The sequence below is a fragment of the Pseudochaenichthys georgianus genome, chromosome 8 (genome assembly GCF_902827115.2).
Source record: "Pseudochaenichthys georgianus chromosome 8, fPseGeo1.2, whole genome shotgun sequence".
Taxonomy (NCBI): domain Eukaryota; kingdom Metazoa; phylum Chordata; class Actinopteri; order Perciformes; family Channichthyidae; genus Pseudochaenichthys; species Pseudochaenichthys georgianus.
Genome location: NC_047510.2, coordinates 33,630,653 through 33,641,444, shown reverse-complemented (window position 1 = coordinate 33,641,444; position 10,792 = coordinate 33,630,653). Strand labels below are relative to the sequence as shown.

The 10,792-nt window shown below is 41.5% G+C and overlaps 2 protein-coding genes across 2 annotated transcripts in view; one reads left to right on the top strand and one right to left on the bottom strand.

Annotated features, from left to right (window-relative positions):
* LOC117451748 (heme oxygenase-like) overlaps positions 1-3,042 on the top strand; it is a 3,972-nt gene extending 930 nt beyond the window's left edge. The window contains exons 2-3 of the mRNA XM_071203911.1: positions 692-1,054; positions 2,260-3,042. Of these exons, the coding sequence (XP_071060012.1) occupies positions 692-1,054; positions 2,260-2,433 (537 nt within the window). The 3' untranslated portion in view covers positions 2,434-3,042. The remainder of the gene's footprint in view (positions 1-691; positions 1,055-2,259) is intronic.
* Positions 3,043-3,891: 849 nt separating this feature from the next.
* Positions 3,892-10,792, bottom strand: part of mcm5 (minichromosome maintenance complex component 5) — a 15,209-nt gene continuing 8,308 nt past the window's right edge. Inside the window, exons 10-16 of the mRNA XM_034089989.2 lie at positions 9,032-9,097; positions 8,503-8,679; positions 6,502-6,614; positions 6,221-6,349; positions 5,295-5,437; positions 4,643-4,770; positions 3,892-4,178 (exon numbers count right to left, since the gene is read on the bottom strand). Coding sequence (XP_033945880.1) covers positions 4,077-4,178; positions 4,643-4,770; positions 5,295-5,437; positions 6,221-6,349; positions 6,502-6,614; positions 8,503-8,679; positions 9,032-9,097 — 858 coding nt within the window. The 3' untranslated portion in view covers positions 3,892-4,076. The remainder of the gene's footprint in view (positions 4,179-4,642; positions 4,771-5,294; positions 5,438-6,220; positions 6,350-6,501; positions 6,615-8,502; positions 8,680-9,031; positions 9,098-10,792) is intronic.

Genomic DNA, 10,792 nt, shown 5'->3' with positions numbered 1-10,792 from the left:
TCTCTACTTTAAAGAGTCCTCTCCTGCTGATGTTCAGGTGTATATCAGTATGTAGTGTCTCTACTTTAAAGAGTCCTCTCCTGCTGATGTTCAGGTGTATATCAGTATGTAGTGTCTCTACTTTAAAGAGTCCTCTCCTGCTGATGTTCAGGTGTATATCAGTATGTAGTGTCTCTACTTTAAAGAGTCCTCTCCTGCTGATGTTCAGGTGTATATCAGTATGTAGCGTCTCTACTTTAAAGAGTCCTCTCCTGCTGATGTTCAGGTGTATATCAGTATGTAGTGTCCCTACTTTAAAGAGTCCTCTCCTGCTGATGTTCAGGTGTATATCAGTATGTAGTGTCTCTACTTTAAAGAGTCCTCTCCTGCTGATGTTCAGGTGTATATCAGTATGTAGTGTCTCTACTTTAAAGAGTCCTCTCCTGCTGATGTTCAGGTGTATATCAGTATGTGGTGTCTCTACTTTAAAGAGTCCTCTCCTGCTGATGTTCAGGTGTATATCAGTATGTAGTGTCTCTACTTTAAAGAGTCCTCTCCTGCTGATGTTCAAGTGTATATCAGTACTCTGGTGTGTACATATTACACCCTGGCCAGAATGCAATCTGAAAATGAAACGCTATGAAGTCAAAAGTATCACTTGTGAGGAAAAAGTGTTAATATTCAGGAAGGGCTTGATGTCCAAACACCATAGTGTCAGGAAACTAATCTAAGTATTACATTAAGGTACTTGTTCTCATACTTCCTCCACCTTTTCAAAATAAGAGCTCTTCTTGTTCCTCAGATTGGTGCAGAGAGTCCTGATCTGCTGGTGGCTCACGCCTACACCCGTTACTTGGGCGACCTGTCAGGGGGTCAGGTGCTGGGGAAGATTACCCAGAAGTCCTTGGGGCTGAGCAGTAAAGATGGACTGTCGTTCTTCTTGTTCCCCGGAGTCAGCAGCCCTCATCGCTTCAAACAGCTGTTCAGGAGCCGCATGAACAGCATCGAGCTGACGGAGGGGAGGAGGGAGGAGATGCTGAGGGAGGCAAACACCTCCTTCCTGCTCAACATCCAGGTGAGGGGAAGAGTGATGTTCAGGTGTATATCAGTATGTAGTGTCTCTACTTTAAAGAGTCCTCTCCTGCTGATGTTCAGGTGTATATCAGTATGTAGTGTCTCTACTTTAAAGAGTCCTCTCCTGCTGATGTTCAGGTGTATATCAGTATGTAGTGTCTCTACTTTAAAGAGTCCTCTCCTGCTGATGTTCAGGTGTATATCAGTATGTAGTGTCTCTACTTTAAAGAGTCCTCTCCTGCTGATGTTCAGGTGTATATCAGTATGTAGTGCCTCTACTTTAAAGAGTCCTCTCCTGCTGATGTTCAGGTGTATATCAGTGTGTAGTGTCTCTACTTTAAAGAGTCCTCTCCTGCTGATGTTCAGGTGTATATCAGTGTGTAGTGTCTCTACTTTAAAGAGTCCTCTCCTGTTGATGTTCAGGTGTATATCAGTGTGTAGTGTCTCTACTTTAAAGAGTCCTCTCCTGCTGATGTTCAGGTGTATATCAGTGTGTAGTGTCTCTACTTTAAAGAGTCCTCTCCTGCTGATGTTCAGGTGTATATCAGTATGTAGTGTCTCTACTTTAAAGAGTCCTCTCCTGCTGATGTTCAGGTGTATATCAGTATGTAGTGTCTCTACTTTAAAGAGTCCTCTCCAGCTGATGTTCAGATGTATATCAGTATGTAGTGTCTCTTCTTTAAAGAGTCCTCTCCGGGAAAAAATGGTTGCATATTGACTAATTTTACTCAAAGTATATTTTGATGACAATACTTTTGTACTTCAGATTCTTGAATGCAGTACTTATTTTATCGACCTTTGTCCCTCTATATATAATGAATCTAGTACTGTACTTATATACAATTTTGTGGTCCTTGTACTTTGAGTATTTAACTTTTAATTACTTTATATACTGCTGCTGAATATCTTAAACTATAATTATATGTCAATGTTTATTAGTTTGTTTATATATATTAGCTTACAGTCGTACAATACTGACTTCTTAAATGTAGTGGAGTAGAAGTATAAATTATCAGAAAGTACTTAAAGTACAAGTACCTCCAATTTATACTTAAGTACAGTACTAGATCTGTATATACATGGGCAATGAGGTGTCAACAACCAATAATAACTTCAGAATTCTTACGAAAATCAAAGTGAAACTCTGAGAAACAGGAAGTGAATCTGTCAAAGTGCTGACTCGTCGTTCTGCTTTTTCCCCCTCAGGTTTTTGATGACTTGCAGAAAATGCTGAGTGTCACAAGAACAGAAGCCGAGGACCAATCAGAGGGCGACGCTGTCAAATCCAAAAACATGTTCCCGTCTTTACCCAGCATGAAGTTCACCGTGGGAGTGTGTGTTGCACTGACCACGGTTGGATTGGGATTCTACGCTTTGTAGAGGCTCCATTTATAACCACTGACTACAGAGATGCAGACAGGTTCATCGTCTTCCTTTTTATAACATAAAAAACATGGCCAGTATGTTAGGAGTTAAATCGTTGATCAATGTATATCTTTTAAGGATTGTGTACTGGTTTGTTGGATTTTCTGTACATGGGTTTCTAATTTAGGACAAACCTTTATTTAGCCCCTGGGAGAAATTCAGTTTCCACTCAGTATTGATCAGAAGTGTAAAGTACTTAAGTACATGCACTCAAGTACTGTACTTAAGTTTAATATTGATGTACTTGAGTATTTCCATTGTATGCTATTGTGTACTTCTACTCCACCTCATGTATACCTTTAGTGACTTTCCAGATGTGGATGAATGATGTGAAATATAACAACGTGTTGAATCAGACTTTAGTTCCACCTGGAGTAAATCCACCAGCTACCTGCAGTCTACAAAGTACTTCAGACTAGCTGCACCTTCACCAGCTACCCTGCAGTCTACAAAGTACTTCAGACTAGCTGCACCTTCACCAGCTACCCTGCAGTCTACAAAGTACTTCAGACTAGCTGCACCTTCACCAGCTACCCTGCAGTCTACAAAGTACTTCAGACTAGCTGCACCTTCACCAGCTACCCTGCAGTCTACAAAGTACTTCAGACTAGCTGCACCTTCACCAGCTACCCTGCAGTCTACAAAGTACTTCAGACTAGCTGCACCTTCACCAGCTACCCTGCAGTCTACAAAGTACTTCAGACTAGCTGCACCTCCACCAGCTACCCTGCAGTCTACAAAGTACTTCAGACTAGCTGCACCTTCACCAGCTACCCTGCAGTCTACAAAGTACTTCAGACTAGCTGCACCTTCACCAGCTACCCTGCAGTCTACAAAGTACTTCAGACTAGCTGCACCTTCACCAGCTACCCTGCAGTCTACAAAGTACTTCAGACTAGCTGCACCTCCACCAGCTACCCTGCAGTCTACAAAGTACTTCAGACTAGCTGCACCTCCACCAGCTACCCTGCAGTCTACAAAGTACTTCAGACTAGCTGCACCTTCACCAGCTTTGAGAACACTTTCATGATCAATCATTATAAAACATATCATATATATTATTCTGAAATGGACCAATCTGCACAACGAATACTTTCACTGTCTTTCACTATATTTTGATGAGAATACTTTTCTACTTTCACTTGAGGAACATTTTGAATGAAGGACTTTTACTGTGACAGAGTATTCCTACACTCTGGTACTTCTACTTTTACTCAAGTACAAGACCTGAGTACTTCTACTTTTACTCAAGCACAAGATCCGAGTACTTCTACTTTTACTCAAGTACAAGATCTGAGTACTTCTACTTTTACTCAAGTACAAGACCTGAGTACTTCTACTTTTACTCAAGTACACGTTCAGAGTACTTCTCCCACCTTTGGTTTTGATTAATAAAAACACAATTCCAAAAAATATGATTCAAATACTTTATTTTTTACACATCCTGCAGAAACTTCTTCTTGTGACATTTACTCCATTGTTTTTATTTTACATCCTGATACGTGTCATCACCCTGACTGAAACTGACTTTTCTAAAGACATCTGTTTTTAAATGCAGATTATAACTATTTACATGAACATGTCGAGCTCCGTTGGCTCTACTTGACCCTGTAGAGGACCTTCCTCTGCATGCGGTGCTGCAGCTCGCCGCGCCGCAGCATCAGGTGCAGCACCTTGTAGATCGCATGCTCCGGGTATTTCTGCAGAGCGGGGGAAAGAGGGGAGATCAGACCACAACGATACAAAACATCTCTAATTTGTTTACATTTTTTATATAAAAAATATAAATAATAATAAATAAATACTTTTTGGGTAAAGTTAGTGGTAAACATATATTTCTTTTTTGTATAAAACAATCTTAATATTTTATTCTATCAACTGGGAAATTGGGTTTTGTGACTGTTTTGAATTAAATACAAAAAATAGGACCAAAATAGAAAATATGAAAATGTTTTGATAAAGTAAAAAAAAAAGATCAAATAAAAACAAGTTTATTAACATTAAAATAAAGGATACTATAAATACAAATATAATATAATTAAAAAAACATCAGAATTTAAAGTAAAAATGTTTAATATAAAAAATAAAACCCAGATATTTGTATTAATACACATTAATACGAATATATATGAACACAGTAAATTGACTATCTGCCGCCTCTCACCTGTTTGGTGAAGTCCTGCACGATGCTGTGCTCGGAGACCTGAGAGCCGATAGCGAAGCGTCTCTTCAGCTGTTTCTCCACCCGGGAGACCATCTCCTGGTCCTCCACCGAGGTGAAGCCCTCCGCTCCTGCAGAGAAGAGACCACGAGAGACACGTTACCGACGGATATCATTTACTCTACTTTAAAAAGGTCTCCTATTCTACTGTTCTTCATCAATATATCCCAGGTCTCAGATATATCCAGAGCCTGTCTCTGATTGGCTGAAACACCAAACGGATCATTGCAGCATTACCCATAATCCCCTCTGTTTCAGCCCTGTTTCCAAAGTGCTGATTCTCTGTCTGTTACTTTAGATGAAAACAAGGAGCCCCTCCCCACGCCCCTCTGAGAGAGATCTGGTTACAAAGAACTCAATGGAGCTCTAGAGGAGATTCAGGTGATAAGGGGGGGGGGGGGGGGGTTACCTTGTTGCTGATTGGCTGATGGTTACACAAGACAACACATCGTTATGACATCATCAAGTGGCCAAAATCTGATGAGCTCATTTTCAGACAGGATTTTATATAAATACTAATCATTTTCCCTTTTTTAACACACTGTTTTCCTACGTATTTAAGCCTTCATTGTGTCTGCGCTGCTCGGACACTCACCTGAGAGGCTTCCGGACATGGCGGCGTCCAGCGTGGAGACCTGGAAGAGACGCAGAGCCTCGTCCACCTCCTCCTCCCCGGCCACCGCCTGCAGCTTCATCTTGGCCAGAGACTCTGCGATGCGCACCACGGCCTCCAGCTGCCTGCAGGGGGGGGGGAACAGGACGTCAGTTTAACACTCGGCGGGGGGGCGGGGACTGGATCCAGCGCCTGAGGCCTCGTCCATTCATATTTTATTCCATTCTATTTCAATGTAAATACTGCTATATTTTGTCATTATAGTTTTCTTAAAATAATTCCCCAACGGTGTTTTTTTATTTTACTTTTATGTTTGCACCACGACATCAAGTCAAATTCTTCGCACGTGTCAACCAACCTGGTGATAAACCTTATTCTAATTCCTATGAGAGCTGTTCATTGGCGCACGAAGACAAAATGGCCTGAGATTCCCGAGTGCAAAATGTCCCAAATTACCCATCATGCCTTGCTGTCAGAGTAGAAGTACCCGTATGTAGCTCAGAGCAGCGGAGTTGAGTGTCTCCTTAAGCCCCGCCTCCTGTCATTAAGCCCCGCCCCCGATCTCCCACTATCGGCTCAGTGGAATGAATGGAGAAAGAAAATAAATGGTCACGGACTGATACGGAAATTGTAGTACCGCCGTTTGGACACTACAAATATTTTCCTCGGAGTCCGGAGCACTTCCCGGAGGATTGGAGGTGTGTCAAAAGACAAAGCTAGTCGTTTAATAAACATGGACCAGGATGATACCACTCAAGTCCGGGAGATCTGACGGACAGGAAAAGGAAGTTCCCGTGCTCTAAAATGTCCGTGGATGTCTCCCAAAACTCTGGCAATTTGAGAAAAACGGCGTGATACTTCAACAAGACTAACGTCGGGGTCACCGATGATATTCGTCCTGCACGTACCTGACGGTGATGGGGATGGAGGGCCGTTTGTCCGTCTCTCTCTCGTGCTCGCGGGCGCCGCTCCTCATCACCACGTAGCGGTTCTTCAGCTTCTCTGCAGCCGCGGCCGAGAGGCGGGGTCCGCATTTACTGAGGGGAAAAACACAAGACATATTAATACAGGTGCACAGTGTGTACATGTAATACATAGATGTAAGAGTATTGCAATTAATAAATGTATACATTAAAAGAAAATTGTATGCATTTGTATATAAATCCGACTTGTATATTATCAGACTCACGTTCTGGCGTAGGCGATGTACTTCTTGAACGTGGCGAGAGGAATCTCCCCCTCCACTCCCTCCGTCTGCGTGCGAGCGCTGAGGTGGACGTTCATCACGTGACGAGCCAGAGTCTGAAGACATTCATCACATATTAACAGAGATGGCAAAAGTACACACATCCTTTACTCAAGTAGAAGTACAGATACTCGTGTTTAAAAATACTCTGGTACAGGTGTTTGTGTTCAACATGTAAGAAGTAGAAAGTACAGGTATTTGAGTTCAACATGTAAGAAGTAGAAAGTACAGGTATTTGAGTTCAACATGTAAGAAGTAGAAAGTACAGGTATTTGAGTTCAACATGTAAGAAGTAGAAAGTACAGGTATTTGAGTTCAACATGTAAGAAGTAGAAAGTACAGGTATTTGAGTTCAACATGTAAGAAGTAGAAAGTACAGGTATTTGATTTCAACATGTAAGAAGTAGAAAGTACAGGTATTTGAGTTCAACATGAGAGAAGTAGAAAGTACAGGTATTTGTGTTCAACATGTGAGAAGTAGAAAGTACAGGTATTTGAGTTCAACATGTAAGAAGTAGAAAGTACAGGTATTTGAGTTCAACATGTGAGAAGTAGAAAGTACAGGTATTTGAGTTCAACATGTGAGAAGTAGAAAGTACAGGTATTTAAGTTCAACATGTGAGAAGTAGAAAGTACAGGTATTTGAGTTCAACATGTAAGAAGTAGAAAGTACAGGTATTTGAGTTCAACATGTGAGAAGTAGAAAGTACAGGTATTTGGGTTCAACATGTGAGAAGTAGAAAGTACAGGTATTTGAGTTCAACATGTGAGAAGTAGAAAGTACAGGTATTTGAGTTCAACATGTGAGAAGTAGAAAGTACAGGTATTTGAGTTCAACATGTAAGAAGTAGAAAGTACAGGTATTTGGGTTCAACATGTAAGAAGTAGAAAGTACAGGTATTTGAGTTCAACATGTAAGAAGTAGAAAGTTCAGGTATTTGAGTTCAACATGTAAGAAGTAGAAAGTACAGGTATTTTGGGTTCAACATGTGAGAAGTAGAAAGTACAGGTATTTGAGTTCAACATGTTAGAAGTAGAAAGTACAGGTATTTGTGTTCAACATGTGAGAAGTAGAAAGTACAGGTATTTGAGTTCAACATGTGAGAAGTAGAAAGTACAGGTATTTGAGTTCAACATGTAAGAAGTAGAAAGTACAGGTATTTGAGTTCAACATGTAAGAAGTAGAAAGTACAGGTATTTGGGTTCAACATGTAAGAAGTAGAAAGTACAGGTATTTGAGTTCAACATGTAAGAAGTAGAAAGTTCAGGTATTTGAGTTCAACATGTAAGAAGTAGAAAGTACAGGTATTTGGGTTCAACATGTGAGAAGTAGAAAGTACAGGTATTTGAGTTCAACATGTTAGAAGTAGAAAGTACAGGTATTTGAGTTCAACATGTGAGAAGTAGAAAGTACAGGTATTTGAGTTCAACATGTAAGAAGTAGAAAGTACAGGTATTTGAGTTCAACATGTGAGAAGTAGAAAGTACAGGTATTTGAGTTCAACATGTAAGAAGTAGAAAGTACAGGTATTTGTGTTCAACATGTAAGAAGTAGAAAGTACAGGTATTTGAGTTCAACATGTGAGAAGTAGAAAGTATTTGTGTTCAACATGTGAGAAGTAGAAAGTACAGGTATTTGAGTTCAACATGTGAGAAGTAGAAAGTACAGGTATTTGGGTTCAACATGTGAGAAGTAGAAAGTACAGGTATTTGAGTTCAACATGTAAGAAGTAGAAAGTACAGGTATTTGGGTTCAACATGTGAGAAGTAGAAAGTACAGGTATTTGAGTTCAACATGTAAGAAGTAGAAAGTACAGGTATTTGGGTTCAACATGTAAGAAGTAGAAAGTACAGGTATTTGAGTTCAACATGTGAGAAGTAGAAAGTACAGGTATTTGAGTTCAACATGTGAGAAGTAGGAAGTAACGGTGAGTGAACCCTCACCATGTCCCTCTCGTGGTCGTGGATGTCTTTGATGATGAAGATCATGTCGAATCGGGACAAGATGGTGGGCATGAAGTCGATGTTGTCTTCGCCCTTCGTGTCGTCCCAGCGTCCGAACACAGAGTTAGCGGCAGCAAGGACGGAGCAGCGGGAGTTCAGAGTGGTGGTGATACCGGCCTGTGGGGGGGAGAGGGTTTAGTTCAGTGCATGAGGGACGATGGGATTTTAACCCTCGGAGAAACTGTCCCGAAAATGTACTTGAAATAATAAGTTGATAATTTTTACATATTCTTTTTTCCACATTTACCAGGGATAAATAATGCATTTTGATACATATATAACAGAATACACACATTTATGATGTAATGGTTGTGGGATCAATAAATGGGGTTTTAACTGGTTTCAATGGTTCATTATATATATATATATATATATATATATATATATATACATATATTATATTGTATAAAGCAATTTAAAAGCGTTAAAAAGTCTCAAGTGAGGAGTTAAAAAACAAATGTATAAGTACCTTGGCGATGGAGATGGTCTGCTGCTCCATGGCTTCATGAATGGCCACTCTGTCGTCCTCTCTCATCTGAACAACAAAATATATCACTTTAATCCTCAAACACAAATTAAATCAAACTTCCAATGAGTCCTAAAACCCAGAAATGAGTCAGATTATAAAGTTTTGTCCTACGCCATAAAATACGTTTCTATATAGCCCAACATTAGCCTCCTTTAGCTTAGCGGTGGTGATGTGAAGTCATGTGACCGTGCTGTAGTTCCTTTATAGCCCAACATTAGCCACCTTTAGCTTAGCGGTGGTGACGTGAAGTCATGTGACCGTGCTGTAGTTCCTTTATAGCCCAACATTAGCCACCTTTAGCTTAGCGGTGGTGACGTGAAGTCATGTGACCGTGCTGTAGTTCCTTTATAGCCCAACATTAGCTACCTTTAGCTTAGCGGTGGTGACGTGAAGTCATGTGACCGTGCTGTAGTTCCTTTATAGCCCAACATTAGCCACCTTTAGCTTAGCGGTGGTGACGTGAAGTCATGTGACCGTGCTGTAGTTCCTTTATAGCCCAACATTAGCCGCCTTTAGCTTAGCGGTGGTGACGTGAAGTCATGTGACCGTGCTGTAGTTCCTTTATAGCCCAACATTAGCCACCTTTAGCTTAGTGGTGGAGACGAGAAGTCATGTGACCGTGCTGTAGTTCCTTTATAGCCCAACATTAGCCACCTTTAGCTTAGCGGTGGTGACGTGAAGTCATGTGACCGTGCTGTAGTTCCTTTATAGCCCAACATTAGCCGCCTTTGGCTTAGCGGTGGTGACGTGAAGTCATGTGACCGTGCTGTAGTTCCTTTATAGCCCAACATTAGCCACCTTTAGCTTAGCGGTGGTGACGTGAAGTCATGTGACCGTGCTGTAGTTCCTTTATAGCCCAACATTAGCCACCTTTAGCTTAGCGGTGGTGACGTGAAGTCATGTGACTGTGCTGTAGTTCCTTTATAGCCCAACATTAGCCGCCTTTAGCTTAGCGGTGGTGACGTGAAGTCATGTGACCGTGCTGTAGTTCCTTTATAGCCCAACATTAGCCACTTTTAGCTTAGCGGTGGTGACGTGAAGTCATGTGACCGTTCTGTAGTTCCTTTATAGCCCAACATTAGCCGCCTTTAGCTTAGCGGTGGTGACGTGAAGTCATGTGACCGTGCTGTAGTTCCTTTATAGCCCAACATTAGCCACCTTTAGCTTAGCGGTGGTGACGTGAAGTCATGTGTCCGTGCTGTAGTTCCTTTATAGCCCAACATTAGCCTCCTTTAGCTTAGCGGTGGTGACGTGAAGTCATGTGACCGTGCTGTAGTTCCTTTATAGCCCAACATTAGCCGCCTTTAGTTTAGCGGTGGTGACGTGAAGTCATGTGACCGTGCTGTAGTTCCTTTATAGCCCAACATTAGCCACCTTTAGCTTAGCGGTGGTGACGTGAAGTCATGTGACCGTGCTGTAGTTCCTTTATAGCCCAACTTTAGCCGCCTTTAGTTTAGCGGTGGTGACGTGAAGTCATGTGACCGTGCTGTAGTTCCTTTATAGCCCAACATTAGCCACCTTTAGCTTAGCGGTGGTGACGTGAAGTCATGTGACCGTGCTGTAGTTCCTTTATAGCCCAACATTAGCCGCCTTTAGCTTAGCGGTGGTGACGTGAAGTCATGTGACCGTGCTGTAGTTCCTTTATAGCCCAACATTAGCCACCTTTAGCTTAGCGGTGGTGACGTGAAGTCATGTGACCGT